The 27,703-nt window shown below is 39.0% G+C and overlaps 2 protein-coding genes across 8 annotated transcripts in view; one reads left to right on the forward strand and one right to left on the reverse strand.

Moving 5' to 3' along the window:
- Nucleotides 1-1,198: 1,198 nt before the first annotated feature.
- The window catches only part of LOC124644460 (catenin alpha), a 49,184-nt gene continuing 22,679 nt past the window's right edge, over nt 1,199-27,703 (forward strand). For 4 of the 7 annotated variants that reach the window (XM_047183815.1, XM_047183818.1, XM_047183814.1 and 1 more), the window contains exons 1-16: nt 1,199-1,375; nt 3,948-4,121; nt 4,532-4,678; nt 5,448-5,614; nt 6,544-6,673; nt 7,368-7,447; nt 8,354-8,474; nt 8,936-8,994; nt 9,718-9,836; nt 10,574-10,658; nt 11,281-11,408; nt 11,799-11,916; nt 12,140-12,232; nt 13,204-13,360; nt 13,808-13,913; nt 14,994-15,088. In XM_047183815.1, the coding sequence (XP_047039771.1) occupies nt 3,953-4,121; nt 4,532-4,678; nt 5,448-5,614; nt 6,544-6,673; nt 7,368-7,447; nt 8,354-8,474; nt 8,936-8,994; nt 9,718-9,836; nt 10,574-10,658; nt 11,281-11,408; nt 11,799-11,916; nt 12,140-12,232; nt 13,204-13,360; nt 13,808-13,913; nt 14,994-15,088 (1,774 nt within the window). In that variant the 5' untranslated portion in view covers nt 1,199-1,375; nt 3,948-3,952. The remainder of the gene's footprint in view (nt 1,376-3,947; nt 4,122-4,531; nt 4,679-5,447; nt 5,615-6,543; nt 6,674-7,367; nt 7,448-8,353; nt 8,475-8,935; nt 8,995-9,717; nt 9,837-10,573; nt 10,659-11,280; nt 11,409-11,798; nt 11,917-12,139; nt 12,233-13,203; nt 13,361-13,807; nt 13,914-14,993; nt 15,089-27,703) is intronic. The other 3 variants (XM_047183820.1, XM_047183816.1, XM_047183819.1) reach the window with 1 other exon arrangement.
- Nucleotides 16,203-23,532, reverse strand: LOC124644462 (larval cuticle protein LCP-17-like). Its single transcript, XM_047183821.1, has 4 exons — nt 23,414-23,532; nt 19,447-19,647; nt 18,786-18,890; nt 16,203-17,264 (listed from the first exon to the last, which is right to left on the reverse strand). Exons 1-4 carry the CDS (start codon nt 23,483-23,485, stop codon nt 17,172-17,174), a joined length of 471 nt encoding a protein of 156 aa, XP_047039777.1. The 5' UTR covers nt 23,486-23,532; the 3' UTR covers nt 16,203-17,171.

Genomic DNA, 27,703 nt, shown 5'->3' on the forward strand with positions numbered 1-27,703 from the left:
GTGAGCTTGAGAAAGAGTTGATAGACGTTAAAAATAAGCTAACTACTGTTACTATAGTACCTACGGTTAACGTTACATCAAGTGCAGTGACCGTTACTCAGATAGACGAGAAAGCTACAGATGATCTTTTGATTAAACAAGTTGTGTTCGAACCGTACGAGCCAGTAGTTAAAAAAGATAACGTAAAATTAACAGGCACAGCCGATAAAAAACTGCATGAAACTGACTCAAAAACTGTCAAAGATGAAGACACTCTTATGATTCAAGATTTCTCCATTGATTATCAAAACGATCGATCGATCGAAGATTTTCCACATGAAAACATAACAGATATTAGCACGACAATGGATTTAAATGCTAAAGTAAACATGAAACCAGATCAAATTAACACTGACGCTCTAAGATATGGTATGGCAGCAGAACATTTTGGCCCCAACAACGAATTTTTACCATGGACGGACAGTTTCAAATTCGACAAATTAAAAGCCACAAAATCTACCACAACGGGAGTCACGAATCCAAAAAATGTAACAAATTCTACTACTGTCAAACCTACTACATCGCTGGCAACACCTGTAAAATCTATAGTTCTCAATGCTACACGCTTTAATATTGATGTAAATAAAGATGTAAGTATTTCAGTTGGTGTTAATAAAATTGTTCCTACTACTATGTACGAAGCAAAACTGTTACCGAACACCAAAAATGTATCAAGTGACATTGAAACTACTACAATTTCAACAAAGAATGTAAAGATTTTGAGTAACACACCAGTGTTTGGTCGAACGATTTATAAAACTTTAAAACCAAAAAGTACTCCTTATACAGAAGAAACTACGCCATTCCTTTTCTACAGAAAAGATGGTGATCTGAAAGATATGTTGTTTTAAGCTGAATAAATTGATTGTATTTTCATGAGTATATTATTTAATTTTGATAGTGTTCGATTTTCTAGCTACCCAAAAATTGTATTACATTTATTTTAGTCCCATTTGCTTTCCTTTTTACTGTTATTATATAAAAAATACATGGGATGATTATCAAAAACGTGATTCCGGTTAAAAAAAAATGTTGTGGTATTATTTTTACAAAAAGATCGATTTAGGAAGTAATTAACAAAGATACAAATATAATAGTAGTAGAAAACTAACATTTTGCAAAATGACAATAGTATATTTCGTTTACTTGCGCTGGTAACCCAGTTGGTAATTTTTTGACACGCCTAGGCGATACTCTTCAGTAATTTTATTGAAAATCGTGTGATTTTGTGTGTTATTTGATTCAAACTAAGTGAAATATTGTGTATTATAACTTGCTTTATCGTTTTGTTACTGTGTTGTGTGATTAAAACAAGGAAATCGTTGCTAACAATCAGGTAAAAGTTTCTATACTATGTTGTCAATGTATAGCCCTACCAAATTGAATACGCCACTTTGTATAATCAGTTCCATATTAATTTTAATACTTTCAAATTCGCGGGTGTTATAGCGAAATAGTTGTTGTCCCCATTATTATTTATTTATAGCAAGAAAACATAGTTATTGATTATATCTAAGAAGGAATTGTATTAAATATACTTGCCTTTACATATTTTTGCCACGGTTTCGACGTTTTGTTGTTAAATTCCGTGTGAAATATTCAAACAATGACTCATTCATTGTTAGTCTTTCAATCGAGTATTGAGTTCTAGATTATGTACTTTTAAACCGTTATCTTCAAGTACCCGATGTTTGCAATCATGTTTCATACTTGTTCGTAGTATTTTTGACACCTTTTCCTGAAAAAGTAAACCTAATCCGCTATAAGTTTCATTTATCCGTCAAATCGCGATCGTAATAAGACTTTAAAAAGGTGATCTTCTATTGTTTTTATTATTTTAAGAGGTCCTCGTCTTTTGTTTTAATGAGCTCCTTCGTGATTCGAAAGGCACGTTAAATCGGTGAGTACTGGCGGTCATTTCAACATTTTTGGCAGTCATTATGGGTAATCAGAAGTCACAAAGTCTGACAACAAGTCTCACCAATTGGTATCAGGTTGATGAGGTCTATCACTCAGCTCTATCCAGTAAGACTGAGAGCCGACCACAATATAATCTGCCTAGCCATTTCCAAATTTAGTTGTGGCCGGCTACCAATCTAATCACATGTATCTGAGTACCAGTGTTTTACAAAGAGTGACTGACTATCTGACCTCCTTGACACAGTTACCCGGGCAACCCAACAGTCCTAGGCAAGACTGGTAGTCAGACTTACTGGCTTCTTCTGTTATGACTGCCAAAGATGTTCACTGGGTCATTAGGGGTTCCGTACCCAAAGGGTAAAACCTATTGTTTTCACTCCTCTGTCCGTACGTCAGTCTGTCACCAGGCTGTATCTCATGAACCGTGATAGTTAGAGAGCTAAAATTTTCACAGATGATGTGTTTTTGTTGCCGCTATAACAACAAATACTGAAAACTAGAAGTTAATAAATATTTTGGGTGGCTCCCATACAATAAACATGATTTTTTTTTTGTCCATTTTATAAATAATGGTAAGGAATCCTTCGTGCGGGAGTCCAACTCGCACTTGATCGGGTTTTTTCTTATGACTACAATATAGTTGGGAAATGCTAGGCAGATAATGAGTCATGTAAGTTCACCCCATCTTGTTATTAATTATACAGGAATTAATTTTATTCAGTGCGCAAACTTAGTCAACTTATAGTTAAATAAGTTTTATAGATACATGAATTTTTATTTTGTTATGTTTTAGTACAAAAAATAATAGTTATTGATAGTGGAAGATGTTTATTTTGTAACCGATTGTACGGTCACAGTCGTCATAGTAGGCACGGCGGCAACGCGAAACCAGTTTACTGACGCGAGCGTTACTCCAAGCGCGTAAGAATTGTTAGTATCCATATATTGCTGATTTTAGGGCAGATTAAAAAAGATTTTTTTTTTACTGATGATGCAGATATATTATGTTCTGTTAATGATTCTGGACCACTGTTTTTTTTTGTGCACTGCTTAAAATTCATTCCTGTATGATTAAGTTTGTATGTTCTACAAGACCCATTCACATAAATATGACTCATAATATATTGCTTTGAGAATCAATGAATGAACAATAGTGTTTATCTAATTATTATGATATTATTCTTTTGTATACATATTTAATGAACAAAGGGCTTATATACGTGACTCTATTTAGTTTATACTGGGATTATGGTCCCTTAGACTTGTGTGTTGATAAAAAGTATATGCCTATGTGTTAATCCACGATATCCTATCTGCCTACCAAATTTCAACCAAATCGGTTCAGCTGTTTCTGTGTGAAAGAATAAGAAACATACATTATCAGCATACCAAGTAGGCAAAGCCGCAGCTAGTAAAGAATATATAGATGAGTTGGACTATAACACTTTAGCGTACTACAAAAGTAATGTTATCACACCTAGTAAAGGGGTGCTTTAAGATTTTTTTTTTACATATTTAACCAATTTCTGCACTTTTTGTAAAAGTGACAAGGTTAAGCACCAGGGGTGCGATATATATAGTTAATCATCTGGCAGGATTGTCAATCTATCAAGCAGTAAAAATGATGGCATCCATGGCCGATTGCGCAGGACATATTATAGTGCACGAGCATTTGCGCAGACACAGGTGCACTCACTATTCCTTCACTCACATAGCGCGATGGGACGGCAATCCCACACGACCGGAAAGAGATCGACATCTACGTGCTCTCCGATGCACGGGTCAATCAATCACCAACATCCAGACTACGGGCTGCTTTTGTGCAAATTTAAGAAAACCCACAAAGCGATTTCGGCCCGACCCGGGAATCGAACCCGAGAATCGACCTCGAGCACAGACTTGCGACCACTAGACCAACGAGGCAATCAATCAAACAGTACTAGTATCCTAATTCTATGAATTATACTAACTTAACCACCTTCTTTCAGCAACAATGGCGACCATGACAGACCAGTATGGTACCACCGGTACCCTCACGCTGAAGTGGGACCCTCGCAACCTCGAGATACGTACCATGTCTGTGGAACGGACGTTGGAGCCTCTAGTGCTTCAAGTCACTACGCTGGTGAACAGCAAGGATAGGGATGCTAAGAAGAAACGACGTGAGTATTTAATTTGTGGGTCATTTTATGTTAATGGTTGCTGGTGGCCTTTTCCAATATTTTATCTATCTTTTGATTTGTTTACCAGAGATATGATTTTGACATGACTTGTAGGGGGTTAATTTCACATTCGATCAATTCGTGAGTTCTGTCCAAACACTGGGTTACAATGTTAGATCCATCCAAGTGCACATTGGTACTCAGCTGTATCCAGTTACACTGGAAGCCAACCCCAATGGGAAAACCTAGATGGATGATAATTTAATTGGTCTTTTACTCAGTCATTATATGGACAGATGCGGGAATTCCCAACCAACCAGTCAAAATTAACATATATGTGTAAAACTAGAATCTTCTAAAATCTTAACCCATTTTTGTATATAATCCTAAATACTATATCTTCTTTACAGCCGGCAAATCCAAGCGAGCAAGCGCCCTAGTAGCCACCGTAGAGCGAGCGACGGAAATCTTCATAGAACGAGGACAGACCATCGCCTACGAGAACCCTGAGATCACGCAGCAGATGCTGACAGCCGTCGAGGAGGTCCGCAAGGCTGGTGAGCATATTCCACAACTGTCTAGAACCTTCTAGAAGATGTTCATAGAGCGAGGACAGACCATCGCCTACGAGAACCCTGAGATCACGCAGCAGATGCTGACAGCCGTCGAGGAGGTCCGCAAGGCTGGTGAGCATATTCCACAACTGTCTAGAACCTTCTAGAAGATGTTCATAGAGCGAGGACAGACCATCGCCTACGAGAACCCTGAGATCACGCAGCAGATGCTGACAGCCGTCGAGGAGGTCCGCAAGGCTGGTGAGCATATTCCACAACTGTCTAGAACCTTCTAGAAGATGTTCATAGAGCGAGGACAGACCATCGCCTACGAGAACCCTGAGATCACGCAGCAGATGCTGATAGCCGTCGAGGAGGTCCGCAAGGCTGGTGAGCATATTCCACAACTGTCTAGAACCTTCTAGAAGATGTTCATAGAGCAAGGGTCTTCCATAACCTTGCTTGGAAAGTTCATCACACTAGGAAGTAGTGAAAATATGTTTTGTGGGTGTTGTTCTTCTAAATCTTTTTTCAAAAAAGTTTTTAAAGTCATTATGACTTGAAAAAAAAAAAAATGCTAAACTAACCACTATGACATTGACTATGACTTACGACAACCCGGAAATGACCGCCGATTTTATCCGGTTGCGGGAAATAGTTACCCCAGCACGCTGGAACCGCAAGCAACAGTCCAAAACAGTCTTGTGTTCACTTGCGGCGCATGTTAAAGCCTAATTAACTTAACAAACACTTAATCTTTCTCTTTTCCCAGGAGCGGCAATGTCGCTAGCTGCCCGAGAGTTCTCCGAAGAGCCTTGTGCTTCCTCCGTGCGAGGAGGCATGGTGAGAGCAGCCCGAGCTCTGCTCTGCGCCGTCACTCGTCTGCTCATACTGGCAGACTGCGTCGATGTCCATCTGCTGCTCAACAAGCTTAACACTGTGAGTCATCTCCCGAGCCTTTTCCCAACTTTGTTGGGGTCGGCATCCAGTATAATCAGATGTAGCTGAGTACCAGTGTCTGATTCAAAAGTGTTAAAATCAAAAGTCCAATCATTTATTTCATTTAGACCTTTTCAAGCACTTATGAATGTTAAAAATATAAATAACTAGCTTTCCGCCTGCGGTTTCACCCGCGTCCCGAGATAACTGAATCCCGTAGCCGGATGGTGACAAAAACTATCCTATGTCCTTCTCCTGGCTCTAAACTACCTCCCTGCCAATTTTCAGTTACATCGGTTCAGCCGTTCTTTAGTTATAAGTGGAGTAACTAACACGACTTTCTTTTACATAAACATAGATTTGATTCTAGTTGCCCATTCTAGCTTCCTATGAAGCCACTTTTGGAATGGAGAAGAACGGGCAAGAAATTCCATGGTTAATCTTTATGGAAATAGTATTGCAGTTAAATAATATGGTCAATATTATGAGACATACAGGCTGATACATAGAAATTAGTTATTTGGTTAATACAGCCTTTTTATTGTCCTACGTGCGCGAAATGCGGGTTGATGATTTCAGGCTTCCAGGTTTCCGCGAAATGTTTTCCTTCACCTTTTTATCAGTCTTTGGTGCTCTGCGGGTTGTTCGAAAGAGATACCGCGGCTCTGGTACATAAAAGGCCTACGACGGAACACGACGGTTTTTAGTCAGTAAGAGTCTGACACTCCCTCACCGCTGCTAACCCACAGCGGGAGGGGTCATTCGATGATTTTTTACGTCGTTAAAAAAAAAAGGTATAATTATGTGCTGAGAAAGTACATACAAACTTAGAAAAGTTGCATTGGTACATAGAAATTTATATTATGTGATTTATTGAAAAATGTTTAAGCTAACAAATAACTAATATACATATATTATGTTCCCCACAGGTTGAAAACGATTTAGACAAGCTAAAGTCAGCTTCATCTCAATCAGAGCTGTTAGAGTCTGCGCGTCAGTTCGGACGCTCGGCCGCCGAGCTAACCGCTCAGGCTGCTAAACGACAGAGGGAGCTTAAAGGTACATAAAAATAATATTCATACTCCATTTGAGTAGGCACTTTACTATAAGAAAACAATCTTGACAGGACTTTGTTAGGGTTCTAGAATTTTCTTCCTCCTACCCTGTCCCCAATTTTATTTGGGGTCGGCGCAATATGTCATCCTCTTCCATTTTGCCCTGTCTCTCGTCATACTGACACTCACTCCCTTCCTATTCATGTCATTTTTCAAGCAATCCATCCATCTTTTCTTAGGTCTAGGGTTCTAGAATTATTATTATAAATTCGCAAATTATTATGTACTAGCTTCCGCCAGCGGCTTCGCCCGCGTGGTGTGTTGATAAAAAGTAGCCTATGTGTTAATCCAGGGTATCACCTATCTACATACCAAATTTCAATCAAATCGGTCCAACCGTTTTTGCGTGATTAAATAACAAACATACATCCATACATTCTCACAAACTTTCACATTTATAATATAAGTAGGATGTGACGGTTGTAAAGTTCAGCGAAACGGCCGGGAATAAACCGTTTATTATTTAAAAATACGTCTTAAGGCTCACATTCATTCATCTCTTAATTTCGTCGTTCGGATACACACTTTAAACGTCATTCATTGTCTATCAAACTCAATAGTAATTAGTACGATTTTCCTATAAACCTGTTACCACTGACCTGAAGTTGACTGTACCTATACTTTTTTTTCTATCACAGAGCCAAGAATGAAGGATGAGCTTGCAGCTGCCAGAGCAGTTCTGAAGAAACATTCCACCATGTTGCTTACTGCCTCCAAGGTAAGTCCCCCGTACAAGGCGAACACAACAGTGGCCCGATTCTCCTAAGTTAATAATGTCAAAACTGAATCGTAATAGCAGTTTTAACCATATCGGACATTCTGCTACTAATATAAGACCTAACATACGGTAGTTTGCTCTACAATCATATTGCAATCGTTAATTATTTGCAGACAAAATGATTCATTATTGAATGACAGAAAAGGATAACAACGTTTATTTAAAAGACAAAATAGTGCAATGCCACATACGCTTCAATCGTAATTGAGTCGTAATTGGATCTCAGTCGGATTTGAATCGAAGGCCGCTTAAGTAAAATTAGCAGAATCGTGCCCCAGGGATTTAGAAAGCACAAAAATAATTATGTTTGTGCCAAATAGGTACAGTTCAGCATTATGCCTGACAGCAAATTCCTAACGCTGGTTGTCAATTAGGAATTTAGAAGTAAGATCCTTGTAAGAAAGTAAGTCTGACGCTAGTCTAACCAAGGGGTATCGGGTTGCCCGGGTAACTGGGTTGAGGAGGTCAGATAGGCAATCGCTCCTTGTAAAGCACTGGTCAGCTGCATCCAGTTAGACTGGAAGCCGACCACAACATAGTTGGGAAAAAGGCTCAGAGGATGCAGTAGTTACCACGAGATGCGATTGAAACTGCTAGCAGAAGCTAGTTAAAACGATATCTTGGTTAAACTGGTTGTAAGACTTTATTTATACATACTTTTTTCCCAACTATGAATGCGCCTTCGAGCATTCTTAATGACAAAAGCACATGAGTGCACAAAAGTGCACATGCAAAAATAAACCTTACTACAAATACTAAGTACTCAATTTTCAACATACAATTTGCTCTTCTCTCCGAGCCAATCTGTCTGAACGGACCCTTAATCTCGATATTATTTCCTCACAGGTATACGTCCGTCATCCAGAGCTGGCAGCCGCCAAAGCGAACCGCGACTATGTACTCCGAGCTGTGTGCAGCGCCGTCGACTCCATCTCCGCTGTAGCGCAGGGACAGCCCGCCCCGCAAGGTACAGCCACCCATACACAGGTGTAGGTCATTAGCCCATATCGCTTGGTCATTGGCCCATATCATACTAAGTGTATAGGACATTGACCAATATCATTCTATGTGTATAGGTCATCGACCCATATAGATCATCTATGTTCTTGGTCATCAGGTCATATCATCCTATGTCACTAGGCCATCGAGTCATAATACCCAATGACTCTAGGCCATCTTCCCAATATCATCACGTTGGATAGTCCATTGACCCATATCTATGTTTTTAAGTCATTGACCCATATATTATTATGTAAATTGGTTGTTGACCCATATCTTCCTATGTCGTTAGGTCGTCGACCCATATCTATCTATGTTTAAGGTTAATGGACCAAGATCATTCTATGACACATGGTCATCAGCCCATATAATCTTAAAAGTGAAGGCAAAATATCTCGAGGATTATTTATATGTTTTAATTTGTTTTAGGTGGAAATCGTCCAGTAGAAGGACCAGGTGAACTGGCTCAAGCGCTCGATGATTTCGATGTAAGTTCAATTTGCCACTTGGTCATCGACCCATGACTTACAACAGCTAGTCATTTTGTTCTTATTTTGTCTACATGTTATTAGCATAATTTGCATTGTATAACATTCTCAGGAAAAAGTGAACATTTATTATTCTTTATTGCATACTTAAACATAAATATATACAAAGAATCAAGACAGTTTATGTACAACGGCGAGCTTAACCCAGAATTGGATTCTCTTACAGCCAACCTTAAAGCCCTAGAGAGATTCGATAGAGTAGGTAGATAAAAAAAAAGTGCACAACAAAAATATGAATACCTAAACAAAAATATCAAATAACAATACACTAAATATATATATATATATATAGTAAAACTACACAACACACAAACATAATACATATAAAAAAATATATATATTATATATTAATAAATATATATATATTACATACGAATATAAATGTCATTTATGTAGATAAACAGTATTCCTTTACTCGGCTCTTGAATGCACCCAACGATGGGCTTTCGCCTATCGAGTATTACATTATTGTAATTAATTTTATTTTCTTTAAAAAAGAGTGCCCATGGAGTTTCTTGCCGGTTCTTCTCAAAGAGACCTACTCTTTGGAACCATGCAACTAGTTTGACGTTTCGAAAAAGCTTATGGCCTATTTGATAAACAAAAATTACTGACTCTTTATTTTGCCTTTCTTAACTTATTCTTAATACATTCTCTTTCTAGGAGCGTATGGTGATGGAGCCTCTAGCATACTCAGAGCTCCGCACTCGACCCTCGCTCGAAGAACGTCTGGAGTCCATCATCTCTGGCGCTGCCCTCATGGCTGATAGCTCTTGTACCAGGTAACTAATGTTGTACCACTTTAGATAAGTAGCTACTTCCCGCACGAGGATAAAAAAATGCCTTATTTCGAGTTTCTTACTTCTAAAAACAGGACTTTCGTACAGAGTAACCCCGTTTAACCCCTTTAGAGGTGGATTTTTGTAAAATTCGTTCTCAACGGACGTCTATCTATTGTACCACTCTAGATTAGTAGCTACTTCCCGCACGAGGATAAAGTATAGCCTATGTTACGACTCGTGACATCTCTCTCGAGCTTTCGAACGGTGAAATAATTTGTCAAATGGGTTCAGAAGTTTTAGGTGTAAAAAGTTTTATGTTAGTATCGGAGTAAATTATAATATGTCACTCGGGGATAGTATAGGGAAGAACTCTTAGTTAAGTCGAGGACGAAAAGATCGATTTTTGTTCGGTCGGTCCGTGGTTGGGTGATCATCTCATCATGACGACTGTGTGACAACTGGCTTCTGACTATTCGTAACGACAAAGATGTTCAAATTAAACCCGAGGTTACCAATTTATCGTGCTTTCCGAAACAGAAGAATTTTCGCGACAAAATAGTCACCCATCCACGAACCGACCTCTCTAAGCGCTGCTTACCCTTACGATCGATCGATTTCCGTGGCCTTGACCTTTTCTTTTTCAAATAAGTTGTTCTAACGATTGCCTCAGTTTTAACCAAGATTTACATAAAGTGCTGTTATTCATTTAATAATTTGTATATGTACATTTGTTTCAGAGACGAGCGTCGTGAACGTATAGTGGCTGAGTGTAACGCGGTGCGACAGGCGTTACAAGATCTCTTGCACGAGTATATGGCTAATGTGAGAACCCTGTTTTATTATATTACAAAATCAACGATTAGAATCTGTTAAATTATCAATTGTTTGTATAGTTATCGAAACGAATCTTGAGCTCTGACCTTCACCTGCGCAGAAGTAATTTACTGGGTCTCTTTTGTGGTATGAAGTGAGGCGCGGGGGCGGGCTAAAGCGGTGACTGGCCCGCAGCGCATCGCGTCATAGCCGTCACTCGGGATTGGTTCTTTGCTAATAAATCACTTCTGCGCAGATGTAGGCCAGAGCTCAAGATTCGTGCCGATAACTATAAATGTCTATATGAAATGACTGACTTACTGTAAAACTGGACGTTTCTCGCAGTTTTGCCCGTGTGTCGGAGGAATTGCTTCAAGTCCAAAAGTTCTTTAGCATTATAATATTAGTGTAGATAATTATTTTATGTATAGTGTACTTCTTTACTTCTTTCCCCATACCTATGATGATGACATATTGCAGATTGCTATAACCTATCTATCCATTTTTACATCATTATTGTAACCTATTTCAATCTCTCATTATTAACGTATGTAGACAAGAAATCCCCCACACAACTATCCAACCGCAAAAATTTCACCGAAAACAGCGTTACCACAGCTACAAACTTCAGTCTAATTCACAGACCGGGAAACCCGAACAGTCAGCTGGGTTGGAGCGAGCCATTGAGAATATGTGCCGCAAGACCAGAGACTTGAGGAGACAGCTGAGAAAAGCCGTTGTGGACCACGTTTCTGACAGGTAAGACTTTAAAATAGTTAAAATTGCAGAAAAATTAGGGTGTCATTTGGGGGTCAACTTTCAAAAATGACACCATGTGACCCAAAAGTGTCCAATACAATGTTTCTGATAAGTGAGGGTTTTAAGTTGTTTGTGGTTAAAAATTACGAAGTGGTCATTTGGGGGTTAACTTCTAAAAATGGCCTCATATGACCCCAATTGACCAATAAATGACAATGGACCTTTGGAGGTAATTTTGGGGGGAGGCCCCATTCGACATAATACCCGGTAATTCGGGATATTCAGCTTGGTTGGAGCAAGCCATTGAGAACATGCGCCGCGAGGTCGTTTGGTTACACTTAGGGATAGCATAGATTTTGATACTTAAATGTTATATTATTCCTCCCACAGTTTCCTGGAAACCAACGTCCCCCTCCTGGTTCTGATGGAGGCGGCCCGCAACGGCAACGAGAAGGAAGTCGAGGAGTATGCTGTCGTCTTCACCGAACACGCCAACAAACTCGTCGAGGTAAGACATTGTAGTCAGAAGCCAGTAAGTCTGACAACCAGGGGCCCGATTCTCCTAATTTTACTTAAGAGACATACAATTCACATTCGACTGCGATCCAATCACGACTCAATTACGATTGAGGCGTATGTGGCATTCCGCTTTAATTTAAGCGTTGTGAATTAATGTAACTTCACACTAATTTCTTGGTCTAATTTGACTGGACTGTAATATTTGTGTGCAGGTTGCAAATCTGGTTTGCTCGATGTCAAACAACGAGGACGGCGTGAAGATGGTCCGCCATGCCGCCGAACATATTGAAGCGCTGTGCCCACAAGTAAGTACTAGTTTAGTCATGTTTTGTCGATGTCTGAGATTTTTATTTCAAACTATGTATACAGGAATGAATTTTAAGCAGTGCGCAAAAAAAAAACTGGTGGTCCAGAATCGTTAACAGAACATATCTGCATCATCAGTAAAAAAAATTGTTTCATTCTTTTATCCGCCCTAAAATCAGTAAAATATGGATACCAACTATTCTTACGCGCGCCGAGCGAAGCTCCGTCAGTAAACCGGTTTCGCGTTGCCGCCGTGCCTACTATGACGACTGTGACCGTACTATCGGTTACAAAATAAACATCTTTCGATATCAATAACTTTTCTTTTTTGTACTAAAACACTACAAAATAAAAATATACGTATCTATAAAACTTATTTAACTATAAGTTGACAAAGTTTGCGCACTGGATAAAATTCATTCCTGTATTTATCCTTGTTGGCAAACCAGCAATTGTTTTTACTAATAAAGTTTCTAACAATAGTGGAAGGTTAGTATAACATTTTCTTACAAGTAAACACTCAGAGTTCTCATATTTTCTTTATAACATATTGTTTACAGGATATAAATAAGTATAGTCAATAGAAGCTTGAAAATAAAAGTAATTAGGAATAAAAAATAGGTATATAGTAAATAGTAGCCTATGTCCTTTTTCAGGCTGTCGACTGTCTATAAATTAATTACATCTGTAACGGATGCAACGCGAATTTATTTATTGATTACTAGGCTTGCAAGGCTTGCAAAATTAAACTATTAGATACAAAAAACTAAAAAAATACAGATAAAGGCAGATTATATCATTCTACCCAATTATTATTCTAATTATACAACTTATCTTCTTTGCTCTCGTGTGACACAACTTTTCAGTTCAGGAGCGGACATAGTATAGTTTTTTGCTACCATCCCGTTGCTGAAAGCTCTAAAGTCTACTTTCTTATATTATTCATCGCGTACCGTTTTCCTCTACGTAGGTAATAAACGCGGCCCTAGTATTAGCGGCCCGCGCTCGGTCCCGCGTGGCGCAGGAGAACGCCGCCGCCTTCGCCCGCGCCTGGGAGAACGCCGTCAAGCTGCTCACCGACGCCGTCGACGATATCACCACTATTGATGACTTCCTTGCTGTTAGCGGTATGTCATTCATGCACTCTGTCGCTTATAGTGACATACACACTACCACTGTGATTGCCTCGTTGGTCTACTGGTCGCAAGCGCAGCTGCTGTGCTTGAGGTCTCGGGTTCGATTCCCGGGTCGGGCCGAAATCGCTCTGTGGGTTTTCTTAAACTTTCACAAAGCCACCCGTAGTCTGGAAGTTGGTGATTAATTCACCCGTGCATCGGAGAGCACGTTAATGTCGGTCCTGCGCCTGATCTCTCTCCGGTGGTGTCGGATTGCCGTCCCATCGGGTTATGAGAGTGAAGGAATAGTGAGTGCACCTGTGTCCAAGCAAATACTCATGCACTATAATATTTCCTGCACAGCTGGATGATCTCCTTAAATGAGAACAGCCGCCGTGGCCGACATCGGTCGTGGACGCCATTATCAGTACCAATAGTAACAATACAATTTGTGCACAGAGAACCACATCCTTGAAGACGTGAACAAGTGCGTGGTGGCGCTACAGGAAGGCGACCCCGACTCCCTGGAGCGGACCGCCGGCGCCATACGCGGGAGAGCTAACAGGTAACAAACATTGAAATGGTTCCTATTCATAATATTAGTTTAGATCCCTCCAAGACCCAAACCACCTTATTATAAAAACTGCCGCAAGTAGTGGTTTAAACCAGACTGAAGACGTCTTGGTTTGTTACGGTACTTACGATAGTCTTTACATCCTTATTACAAAACGTAGACTAAGAGAAGACTGTTTGGTACTTCGATTCGTCTGTGGTTCAAATAATATCCACAGATTATAAGCAACAAATATGTATTTAAATATTTAAACTAGGGGGCACAGTGGTTTATCTTTTAAACCATAGAACACAACTTGCGATAAACTGCGTTTTGTAATAACGTTTTTTCAAGGTCGTACTTAAAGCTGGTTTAAAGGTAGTACAAAAGCCGATACTTATTTGATACCGCGTTTTATAATAACAGGGAAAGTGACTGGATTTGATGCCAAAATAACCTAATATTTTTACCCATTTGTCATCACTAGTATTTTGCCAATTATGTTAGGGTCGGCTTCCAGTCTAACTTTATGTAGCTAAGTACCAGTGTTTTACAAGGAGCGACTGCCTATCTGACCTCCTCAACACAGTTACCTTATCAACAAAAATCAACCGAGTTCAAGGTACCTTCCGAAACACGAAGATACTCGTCATATTTGTTTAAGTTTATGATAGATCGCCCCACGAGGCTGTCATTTGAACATCCTTTCGCAGTTTTTCCAGTGTTATCAAGGGTTACACACTGATACTCAGCTGCATCCTGTTAGACTTTCACAAAGCAGCCCGGAGCCTGGAAGTTGGTGATTGATACACCCGTGCATCGGAGAACACGTAAATGTCGTGTCGTGTCGGATTGCCGTCCCATCGGGCTGTGAAAGTGAAGGAATAGTGAGTGCACCTGTGTCTGCGCAAATGCTTGTGCACTATAATATGTCCTGCACAGTTGGCTTATCTCCTTACATGAGAACCGCCGCCGTAGCCGATAATCGGCTAGGAGGACATCATTAGACTGGAAGCAGACCCCAACATTTACGAAAATTCCAGTTACTCGTTTATCCTGTCTCCAAAATGTTAAGACTTGTGTTATTTCCAGGGTGTGCTCGGTAGTGACTCAGGAGATGGACAACTATGAGCCGTGCATTTACACCAAGAGGGTATTAGAAGCTGTCACCGTGCTGAGGGATCAAGGTTAGTCATAATATAGGCTGTTTTAGGGTCCGTTCTAACAGACCGGCTCGGAGAGCATCGACGCGCATTTTTCTTTACACACAGACCGGAGCCGATCGGCTGCGCGAGCATTAAAGAGCACGCAAACGGAGTCAAACGTCAAAAAAAAAACGCGATCGGAGCCGGTCGGCTCTTATTATTTCACACCGAGCGCCTTCGAGCATTCTTAATGACAAAAGCAGTGCACTCGCAAAAATAAACCTTACTGCAAATACTAAGTACTCGATTTTCAACGTGTTAAGAATTTACTCTTGTCTCCGAGCCGGTCTGTCTGAACGGACACTTAACTATACATACTCCATTTTAATATTCTCATGTCTGATATCAGTGACAGAATTTTTGTCGATTTTTTTCACCGATTGTTAAAGAGAAGTGACTCAATTCGTCTGCCGGGGCTGCGGGTTGTTCGAAAGAGATACCGCGGCCCTGGTACACAAAAGGCCTATGACGGAACACGACGGTTTTTAGTCAGTAAGAGTCTGACACTCCCTCTCCGCTGCTAACCCACAGTGGGAGGGGTCATTTGATGATTTTTGACGTCGTTAAAAAAAAAAGTGACTCAATTCGTAGGTTTTGTTCAAATTTTGAGCATTTTTATTTGTACGAAAGTGGAATGGTTCTACGTCAAAACTTAATAGTAACTTCCGTGTCTTTGGTTCTACACGCGTCCCGAAGGAACTACTTCCTGCACATGGATGATCAGTATCTTGTGCTATTTTTACGGGCAAGTTTCATCAAAACCCATCTAATCGATTTTGTGAGAAAGTGGAACAAATCCATATACATTGGAATGGAATTTAAGGAAGATCCATATCAACAACATAATTTTTGGTCAAGTAAGTCCCAAAGTATTGAAAACTAGCCGTTTTCCCGCGGTTCCACCCGCGTCCCGTGGGAGCTACTGCCCGCACCGGGATAAAATATAGCCTATGTTACTCGCAGATAATATAGCTTTCTAATGGTGAAAGAATATTTAAAATCGGTCCAGTAGTTTTTGAGTTTATCCATTACAACCAAACAAACAAAGTTTTCCTCTTTATTATATTAGTATAGATAAAGAAATGAAACACTAAGATTTATTAAACATTTTTATTACAATAACGTAATATTCTTATCACAGTACAATAATTATAAGAAAAACGAGTATTTTTATAAACTTAAACTAGTTAAACATAACTTTTCATATCTAATTTACACATCCCCCTTTTAAGTTACATAATATATCTTCCTCTTTCTTTTTTATATCAAAAAAGAAAGAGAAAGATAGACTTGTGACGCCTCTTCTATTAAATTGCGTGTGAAAGAGATAGCGAAAATACAACTTTCTCATACATTTTTAACCAATATTGATAGTTGTGTCACCCACGACTTAAAATTGTCACCTATGACTACAAAAGTGTAATATGTCAACTTAATCGTCAGTTGCACCATTTTACTATAACGATAACCAAACCATTTTTAGTTGTAAAATCGCCGATTTGGCAAATGAGCAATTTCACGACTGGTTATGGTCTGTGTAACGCAATAGTTAGATGGCTCACCCTTAAGTATAAAAATTTACTTACAGGCGTCATTTATGCCTATAAACGTATCATCTGTGACAAATAACTTGCCATCTATTACAAATAACATGTCATCTGTAACAAAAACATGTCATCTACCAAAGAAGGCATGTCATCTGTTACAAAAAACATGTCATCTGTTACAAATAACATATCATCTGTTACGAAAACATGTCGTTTGTTACAAAGAACGTGTCATCTGTTACAAAGAACGTGTCATCTGTTACAAATAACAAGTCATCTGTTACAAAGAACATGTCATCGGTTACAAACAACATGTTATTTGTTACAAAGAACATGTCATCTGTTACAAATAACATGTCATCTATTCCAAAAATCAGTCATCTGTTAAAAATAGCATGTCCTCTGTTACAAATAACATGTCATCTGTAACAAAAAAGTACCTCCTGTAACATCAAATTGCCATCTTTAACTTAAAAAGAGGGATGTCTAGTAGATATATTATCTTACATATTAATTACTTAGTTCTCGACCTTGGGGGGATGGTCCTTGATGTACTGTAGAGCGCGGATGATGGCCTCCGGGATGGGAGGAGGGGTGGGGAGGTGGGAGCCCTGAGAAATATAAATTTGAATTAGTATACCTTCAAAATAATAATGTCTTCCTAGCCGGCCACGGCGACTGTTCTCATATAAGGAGATCAGCCAGCTGCGCAGGACATATTATAGTGCACGCACATTTGCTTGGACACAAGTGCACTCACTATTCCTTTACTCTCATAGCGCGATGGAACGACAATCCGACACCACTGGAGAGAGACCACAGAACAGACATTAACGTGCTCTCTGGTGTATCACTAACTTCTAAACTCCGGGCTGGTACTGTTACTGTTGGCCTCGTCCTCGAATTTTGCGGGCAGCGGGATAATCAAATGGACCGGCCCTCGAATACAGCGGCGGCGGCGCGGGCGGTCACTGCTTGACTGGAGTGCACCGCTCGTTGCCCGCTCCCGCGCCGCTGTATTCGAGGGCCGGTCCATTTGATTATACGCGTAAGATCCTGCCGCTCCCGCGCCGCCGCCGCTGCCGCCCCGCTGCCCGCAAAATTCGAGGCCGAGGCCTTACAGCCTTTTTTTTATGTCCCACTGCTGGGCACAGGCCTCCTCTCACATGGAGAAGGATTAAGCATTAATCACCACGCTTGCTCAACTCCGGGCTGATTTATGAAAATTACTTAAAAGCAAGGCTATTTCGGGAGATTAAACCCAGACTACTAGACCCATGAGAAAAGGACAATGGGCACTTTGTATGAGATTTGGTACCCGCTCCAACAGTAACGTATGATATATCATTAGAAAGGTATTTGCGTGAAGAATAATGAAAACTATGGGGCCTGCCTCAATTAGCTGTCCGATCCGAGTAACGATAAAAATTGAATCGACATAGAAACAAGTATGTCATCCATATATGCAAATTCATTAAGAGGCATATGTCGTCAGTGTTATAATTTTAAACTCAGTTAATAGACATCTTACATTGTTTGAGATACACTCTATTATAATCTAAAGTTTGCAATATTCTATGGAGTCATACTACGGAAACACAATCGTCATCTGATTTGACAAAAGTTCAAAACATTTCTATTCATCTTTTTTTAAGAAGAAATTCATCATTATCTCAGCACCTCTTGAGGAGCAAGATTAAGTCGTAATATGTACTATGTTAACATCGTCTCCTAACTTTTCAACCTTAATTGATTGTAAATACTGAAAGACTTTCATCAAATACATAACCTAGTTCTGCGTGAACTGCAAAGGTCTGCACAGTCTTTTTTTAAAGCAGTCGGCAGGCAAACATTTTAAGAAGGCCTAATTCCTGTTTTTTGTTACTTTACCAGTTTTTATTAAATACAGTTCGATTTAAGAACTACATCTACGTTGATGATTTATGAACATTACACATTCTATTAGTCGATGTCACGCGAAATCGACAAGGATTTGGGACTAGTCGTCATAGTAAACATTTTTTGCCTTGCCAAGACCTACGCAATGGTACTAGAATCAACACTGTTGGACAGGGTACCAAAACGCCCATCGTCCTTTACTCTGACGATGAGTCTATTGAAAATTATCTCACCTGTGGCTGGTATCCGTTTTCGTCAGCTACATACTGTAGGCTGATGACCTCTCCCTCGGGGGATGTCCAGCCCGCTGCACCCTGAACTACCTCAGCTGGTGTCTCCTGGAAATAACGAGGAAGAATATACGGCTTATTGCAGTTTTATATCATTGGCGTGGGTAGAGATCCCAACTGGGTTGAGGGGCTCAGATAGGGCAGTCGCTCCTTGTAAAGCACTTGTACTCAGCTGCATCCGGTTAGACTGGAAGCCGACCCCAACATAGTTGGGAAAAAAGGCTCGGAGGATGATGATGGCATGGGTAGAGATCAAGGCCATGGGGACTTTGGTACCAAGATCCGAAAAAATAAACCTGAGTTTTATGGAAACAACTCTTACAAAAACAATCGCGAACCACATCACAAAGATTTTAATACATATACAATAATATACAATGTACATTAATCATTATTTTAAATGATAACATGTTATTGTGAGAAAGTTTTCAAGCTAAAACTCATTCGTGAGTCTACACGCCTCCTATGGAAACCGAACGCCTTGTTAGTCCACTCGTAACTGATTATTTTGGTCATGACCTCCATACGTATCTGACCTAGAAGAAGGCCTGACCTACCTCAACATAGTTGGGTATTGGCTAGGCAAATGATATAAGACACTTACGGCTCCAACATTCTTCAGCGCCCCGCTCTCGCTGGCTGTGATGCCGTTGTCAGTCTCAATAGCCCACTGGTACTGGCCTTCCACCCCCACGTCCAACTCCTGGCGCACTATGACGGCAGCAGCATCCTTGGAGGCAGGTGCCAGGATATGGGAGACGTCGGCAGCGGCGAACGCCACGAGGGTTGAGATGAGGAGGAGTTTCTGTGGGAGAGAAGGCAGCACTGATTATTTGAGTTACGAGTAATATTGACTACCAGAACCCAGTAAGTCTGACGCCAGCCTAAAAAAGGGGTATTGGGTTGCCCGGATAACTGGCTTGAGGAGGTCAGGTAGGCATTCGCTCCTTGTAAAGCAATGGTACTCAGCTGAATCCGGTTAGACTTCAAGCCGACCCCAACATAGTTGAGAAAAAACTGAGCAGATAATGATGAGTAATATTGACTACAAAATCAGTGAAAAACTGCACTTTTGGAATGTCGAAGTCATCCCTCAAAATGCCCACCCTTCACAATGAGGTTTTACTAGCTGTTTTATCCACATCCCGGGTGAACTACTACCCGTACCGGGATAAAATATAGCCTATGTTACTCGGGAAGAGTGTAGCTTTTAACAGTGAAAGATTATTTCAAAACAGTTCAGTAGTTTCGGAGCCTACAATAGTATCCTTTTCTTATCTTATCCTTAACTTTCATAAAAATACATGATCATTTTGGCGTGAAAGATTGACAAACACACACAGCTTCTTACAAACTTTCGCATTTATAATATTAGAATAGGACAACGGAAGACCTTTATAAATATTCACAGCTATCGATTGTTATAAATTCATTCATAAAAAAAATCTTGCAATACACATACACAGCTATGTATTTAACGATGCATTTAATTTAATTATTTATTTTAATATTAATAATAAATCATTCATTTAATTTATAAGGTATCGCTAATTTATTAGAAAACTTTCAATTATTTTTTAATTTAGTGTAGGTACCTATAGTCTATACTAATATTTTTTTTGTTTCTTTGATCTAAAGGCTCCGTAACTACTTGCCCTATTTGAAAAATTCTTTCACTGTTGGGAAGCTACACTATACCCGAGTAACATCCTAACTATATAATATCTGAGGGCACGGCAGTGCCCCAGCCAAGACTCGAGCAGAGCGGGCACGGCCGTACCATCTTTTCTCGAAGCGTTTCGCGGCGATTTCAGCCCCCTGTATCTTCCATGTGAATAAAGCTAGGAGTTTAGGTTTTCGATGACCAAGAGTAAGTATTAGAACAAGCTCAGTCTCAAAATTACAAGATATTTGAATAAATAGTTTACGAGTTATGAGCGATCAAAGTTACACCATTTTGTCACTGACTCACTGACCGATCATCAAAGTCTAAGGTACTTCTAGCAAACTTAGAACCTTCAAATTTGGCACCAAGATAGGTTATTAGCTACATATAAAGGGAAAATTATAAAAACCTTAAAACTTAATAAAAAAAATAGGAAACAAATTTATATTTGCGGTTTTTCAAGAACATTGTGTATGAATTTTGACTGCATTGATAACTTTGTTATTTATTTATGTACAAAATGTTACTATTTGTTTTATTGTTACGTAGTGGTATATTGTTATTATGTTTTAAATATACAACATATGAATAAAAAAGGTAGGTTTAAATGAAATGAATAATGATAGAATCTTTCATATTAATGCAGTGCGATAAACACTGCATGCTCGCTCGATAGATGGCGTTGTCCTGGTCTAAATCGCGCTATGGTTTCGTTACATAGCTTAGTATAAGTAGTACTTTAAAAAAAATTAAATAGTTTCATGTGATAGCGCCATCTACCTCTGAAATAAATCTCTTTTATTCTAAAAGATATTCGACTCGAAAATTCGTCATTTTTTTTAGTTTTGGAAAAATGTTGTTTACCTGCTACTTTAGGTGTACATATTTAGTTTGTTATATATTTAGTTAGTTGCATGCCGTCAGGGTATATGTGTTCTGAGGTTGCATGTAAGTTAATTTAATTTGTTTTATAGTTAGAGAAGAAAGAGACCTACAAAAAATAAATTAGATGCCACCAAAAACATTAAATGTAAAAAAGAAAGCCAATCCTCTACGCAATTCCTCCACCGTAAAAAGTTTTGAGATCGCATAAAAGCCAAGTCCTGTTCAACTTTATTTGTAATAATAAATCAATATTTTGTGACTATATCAATAGTTTTGTTCACATTACAATAATATTGTCTTGGCCATGAGCACAAGGTAAAAGTTGCTCCTTGAAATAATGTGTAAATACCATTGAATTGATAAATTAGAATTTATCAATTCAATGGTATTAACAAGTAACATTATTAAAAAGTAACTATTTTTAACTGAGGTATGTGTATGGAACTTGGTACTTATTCAGATCTCACTTCTTTTATAGGCGAAGGATTTCCATATTATCGAACTTGGAAGCCTTTCACATTTTTGTTTTGGGTGGGATTAATATCACAGAATTAAATATTTTTAGTTCAATTGTTACTAAATGACCGGCAGTCAGTATCATCCAACATCAATGGATTGCACATGTACTATGGCGCATGTTTAGTCCACGGTGATCTCAAATTCCAATCAGTCCATAATCAGTCCAATCGTAAAATCATGTCCATATAGAATTTATCAATTCAATGGTATTTACACATTATTTCAAGGAGCAACTTTTAACTTGTGCTCATGGCCAAGACAATATTATTGTAATGTGAACAAAACTATTGATATAGTCACAAAATATTGATTTATTATTACAAATAAAGTTGAACAGGACTTGGCTTTTATGCGATCTCAAAACTTTTTACGGTGGAGGAATTGCGTAGAGGATTGGCTTTCTTTTTTACATTTAATGTTTTTGGTGGCATTATAAATGCGAAAGTAACTCTGTCTGTCTGTCTTTCTGTCTGCCTTTTCTTCATGCCTAAACTACTGAACCGATTTGAGCGGAATTTGGTAAAGACATAGTTTGGAACTGGAGAGAGGCCATAGGATAGCTTTTATTACAAAAAAAATATAAAAATAAAATTTATCCCGGACATATAGCGCTATCTATTGGTTAAACCAAAAATCTGCCGGAAGTCACTATTTCACACGAACGAAGTCGCGGGCAAAAGCTAGTAGACTATATTTTATCTCGAAGATCTTCCCATGGGACGCGAGTGAAACCATGCAACTCAACTATTTTTATTCTGTTTAGTCTTAAAACCTTGAAACTTAATACACATTTACTTTCGCATTCTTAATAATAGATAGGATACATCTAATTATGAAGAAATTATTTTAATATTAATTAATTTATCAATACATATTGAAGACATATTTGAAAACTATAAATATTAATTGTTATGGAGAATTAATTTATTGACTGTTATGAAATAGGTCGCGAAATAACGATCGGAACTAGATTTAAATAATTTAGGTAAATGATTTTGTGGAAATAAACTGATATTAAGTAAATAATGGTTTTGGTAGAAATATATTCTGATACTCTGATAGACCTACAGTTTCACCCGCATCCCGGGAGAAACTGGTGTTTCTCCTTAATCCTTTCATTATTAAAAAAATATGGAAAAAATCATTTCGTTTTTTTTCTTCTAAAAATAGAAAATAGGTTCATTGTACTATTTTTAAAATTAATGTAAATATTTCAATTAAATAAATCGCATCATAGGCACATTTATAGAAATAGCATATAAAATATCCTATAAAAAAATTCTTCATCCTCACGTAATAATATAAATACGAAAATTCAGTCTGTCTTTTGGTCTGTTACGCCAAAACAGCATTACATTTTTTACACAGATAGTCAAAATCCTGAGAAAAACTTATGGGCTACTTTTTATTCGAATGCAGAAAGTAGATACAGCTGATTAAAAATAGGTATACTAAAATTCTCTTCGTTCCGAAAAAAAACTATAATTATTAAAAAGCTCACCATATCGAGTAGTTGAGGGCTCGGTGTCGGCAGTCGCACTGACGGGACATATAACACGAGCTGTATATACATCTGTGTAGTGCGCGCGCGCAAGGACACAACCACTATACTGTCACGGAGGATGGAGAGATGAACAGAGATGCTGTAAGGCAGGTAGGTCAGGCGCCTTCTTGTAGGTCGAGAAACATACTGTAGGCGTGGTCGTCAGTGTCTAGAACTATCGAGGACTATCGACTATTCCTTGTCAAATCAAGCTCTCTAAGATTGGCTGTGGGTTGTTCGAAAGAGTTACCGCGGCGCTGGTACATAAAAGGCCTAAAAAGGAACACGATGGATTTTTAGTCAGTAAGAGTCTGACACTCCCTCACCGCTGCTAACCCACAGCGGGAGGGGTCATTTGATGATTTTTGCCATATTTAAAAAAAGCTCTAAGATTGGTCTAGATTGATTTTATTTTCAATATAATAGGCGGGATCCATAGAAAACGTGTGAGGGCGGAGCTAGTAACGACGCTCCTCGTCCCCCTCACAACCGCATGTTGGCGCGCTAATTTCTTTGGAAATTTTAATCGACTTAATCGACACAAACTGCTTTTGTAGGATAAAAGCGTTTCTAAAATGCGCATCGCCAAGTCGCGTTAAAAAACATGGTGTGCATAAGCCCTTGCCTGAAGTTCTCCAACAACAAACGTCCGTTTTTTTTTAAAACAACTGCCTAAGCGTGGAAACTCATATGCTGTTGGTGAACTTGGACCTTAATGGTATAGTCACTAGTCTAGCTCTCAGAAGTTGCAAAGCGCGACTGCCGTTACATGGAGTCTCGGGTTCAAAAAAAGTTACTTTATATCTCTAAGCACAACATCTCTTTAAACTATAGATAAAGCAAACTAAACTTTTTACTAAAACAAAAATAAACCATAATTTCACTTTAACCTGACCTAAATAAAAACAAAAGGAGCTCAGCAGACCCACCAATCATTATCCGAGCCTTGAGCGTTGCTTAACCGGCTCTTCATACATACAAGTAAGTACTGTCGAAATGTGCACATGACATCATATTTAACGTCAGAACACGATTTATTATTGAACTCTTAAAAGCATTCTTTGTAAGGATGTCCCTAAAATTATCTATTTAAACTTGGATGCAAAACCGCACTTTTTGAACGCTCAAAACGCCCTCCCTTCACCACTTCCTATGCGTTTTTGCTGGGAAGAAGTAGTGGAGCAACAAACTCCCCAGCAACATAATAAGACGTTTTATCTCACAAAAACTGGTGAGCTATACTTGTGGGAATTTTGAAATCGGTTCAGTTTGTACAGATAACATCATCCTCCGAGCCTTTTTCCCAACTATGTTGAGGGCGGCTTCCAGTCTTACCGAATGTACCTGAGTACCAGTGCTTTACAAGGAGCGACTGCCCTATCTGACTCCCTCAACCCAGTTACCCGGACAACCCAATACCCCTTGGTTAGACTGGTGTCAAGACTTACTGGCTTCCGTTACTACCCGTAACTACTACCAATGATGTTCTATGACAGCCGGGACTACAGTTTAACGTGCCATCCGAAACACAGTCATTGGTGTCTAAGACATACTTAGAAAGTACATACAAACTTAGAAAATTTGCATTGGTACTTGCCTGCCCTGGAATCGAACCCGCGCCCTCATACTCGAGGTTGGTTCTTTGCCCACTAGGCCACCACGACTTTTTTGTATAGATAACATAATGAACCTAATTTTCATCTCCATTCGGACTTCAGTTTTTCCAAATTCTCATCCCCGTCCCTTCATGAGTTTTTCCACAACTTTCGCTTTTAAAACAGTACTACTACATTGACAACCCTACACAATATAAATAACGTGTACTTACAATACATTGAACTTTTAAGCTCGTCTGCCGACCTACTTGTATATTTCACGATGATATATGATGAACACGCTAGCGACCCCAATATACTGCCCGGTGCGACCACCCACTACTTGAGACCTTACACTCCTAGTTAAGTAACTCATATACGAATGAATAAAATCAAGGTTAAGCAAGCTTCGTCGGGACTTTTCTTTTTTTTAGCGACGTCAAAAATCATCAAATGACCCCTCCCGCTGTGGGTTAGCAGCGGTAAGGGAGTGTCAGACTCTAACTGACTAAAAACCGTCGTGTTCCGTCGTAGGCCTTTTATGTACCAGGGCCGCGGTAACTCTTCCGAACAACCCGCAGACTTCTTGCGACCTTACACTCCTAGTTAAGTAACTGATATACGAATGAATAAAATCAGGGTTAAGTTGTCGGGGCTGCGGGATTGTTCGCGCGAGTTACCGCGGCTCTGGTTCATAAACGGCTTAAAAAGGAACATGGTGGGTTTAGTCAGTAAGAGTCGGACACTGACGCTGCTAACCCACAGCGGGAGGGGTTATTTTATGATTTCCCATAAAAACTAAACTAATAAACTACTTATTTGCATAGCTGGCTTATTACTGTCTAATGTAGAAGTAGACTTTTTATCTAGTTATCAAATGATATGATTTAAACATACTTGATACTAGCCTCTATCAGACAGGTGACATTTGTAGCGAATTACCGAATTATCAGCCAAAATATAGTCATTTTGGTTCTACTCATTAATATCTAATAGGACTACTGGCATACTGGTGAATGAATTTGGTATTACAACCAAAGGTCTTATAACGTTTGGTCAAAATTTTGCTCTCGTGAATCAGGAAAAATATATGTAAAGGTGCAATTCCTAAGAAAAGTCGGTCCTGCTTGTGATCTCTCTCCAGTGGTGTCGGATTGTCGTCCCATCGCGCTATGAGAGTGAAGGAATAGTGAGTGCACCTGTGTCCAAGCAAATGTGCGTGCACTATAATATGTCCTGGGCAGCTGGCTGATCTCCTTACACGAGAACAGCCGCAAAATTCGGCGTGGGTGCCATTTATTAACGTCCAAAACCAGCTGGCTAGTTATTTAGAAAATTACAGTAAATACACTTAAAGCTTATTGCTTCATCTATTTTATCTAAAGTCCACATGTAACTGTCATGGTGTCAAGATTCTTTACAAGTGATAATAATTAATGTTTCGTTACGTCTGTCATTCTTTTCACAGTTGGGTAATGCGCTTTTTTTGAAGGCGTGTGATTTTTTAACGTATATACTTACCTGGATATTTATGAAACGAGTAATTCGTGGTTACCTACTGGGTAAAGAACCAACCTCTCTAGTATGAATGTGGCTTCGATTCCAGGTCAGGCAAATACCAATGCAACTTTTCTAAGTTTTATGTACTTTCTAAGTATATCTTGTCACAAATTTTATTTATTTTATTTTTATGATATTCAATGACTAAGGTGTTTCTAAGGGGAACGTTAAACTGTAGGTCCCGGCTGTCATTGAACGTCATTGGCAGTCACATGTGGCAGTTGGCAGAAGCCAGTAAGCCTGACAACCAGTCTTACCTAGAAGTATTGGGTTGTCCGGGTAACTGGGTCGAAGAGATCAGATAGGCAGTCGCTCCTTGTGGCACACTGATACTCAGCTACATTCGGTTAGACTGGAAGCCGACCCTAACATAGTTGGGAAAAGGCTCGGGAGATGATGATGATGGAGATTTAGTAAAGAATTATAGATACACCTTTCTATTAACGTTTGTTGACACACCTATGACGTCACTAGGTCATAAGTCGTCACAAAATATTTCGTAACTCCGTTGTTCGGAACATGATTAATGATGATCATCAGCTTTTGTATAATTATGAATTATTTATCAATTCCAACTGCTTACGTTGTAAACAAATAATAACGCGTGCTTTTCAAATGTCAATGTCATTGGTTTAATTTAATTATCAAAAAAATGTTGAAAAAATGAGAAAGGAGAAATCTATGAAAATGTATGCATAACCCCCGATAAAAAATATAGAATAAAAAATAGAGGTATTATAACTTTAACCGTTAGGGAGCTCCACAGCTTTTGAATGGATGAACCGATTTTTTTAGATTTACCACATTGAGCACGGATACAAAAATAATTTTCGGCGTCCTAAAATTTTCCTTTGATGCTTTCAAGGAATTAGAATTCTTAAAAAAAGTTTAAACAAGGACCGAACATAAAACAGTTCACACATTGATCTATTGTTTACTCTTAACAAGCATTTAACTGTAATACGAGAGCTGCCTTTTAAGTTGTGTCGTTTGAAATAAGTATAGACAATCCAATAGTTTATTACTGTTTATTGTTTTTTTAAGAATACTTAGGGATATTTCATGTACTTTTGCATACGTTCAAACAAGTTTT

The sequence above is a fragment of the Helicoverpa zea genome, chromosome 30 (assembly GCF_022581195.2).
Source record: "Helicoverpa zea isolate HzStark_Cry1AcR chromosome 30, ilHelZeax1.1, whole genome shotgun sequence".
NCBI classification, from domain to species: domain Eukaryota; kingdom Metazoa; phylum Arthropoda; class Insecta; order Lepidoptera; family Noctuidae; genus Helicoverpa; species Helicoverpa zea.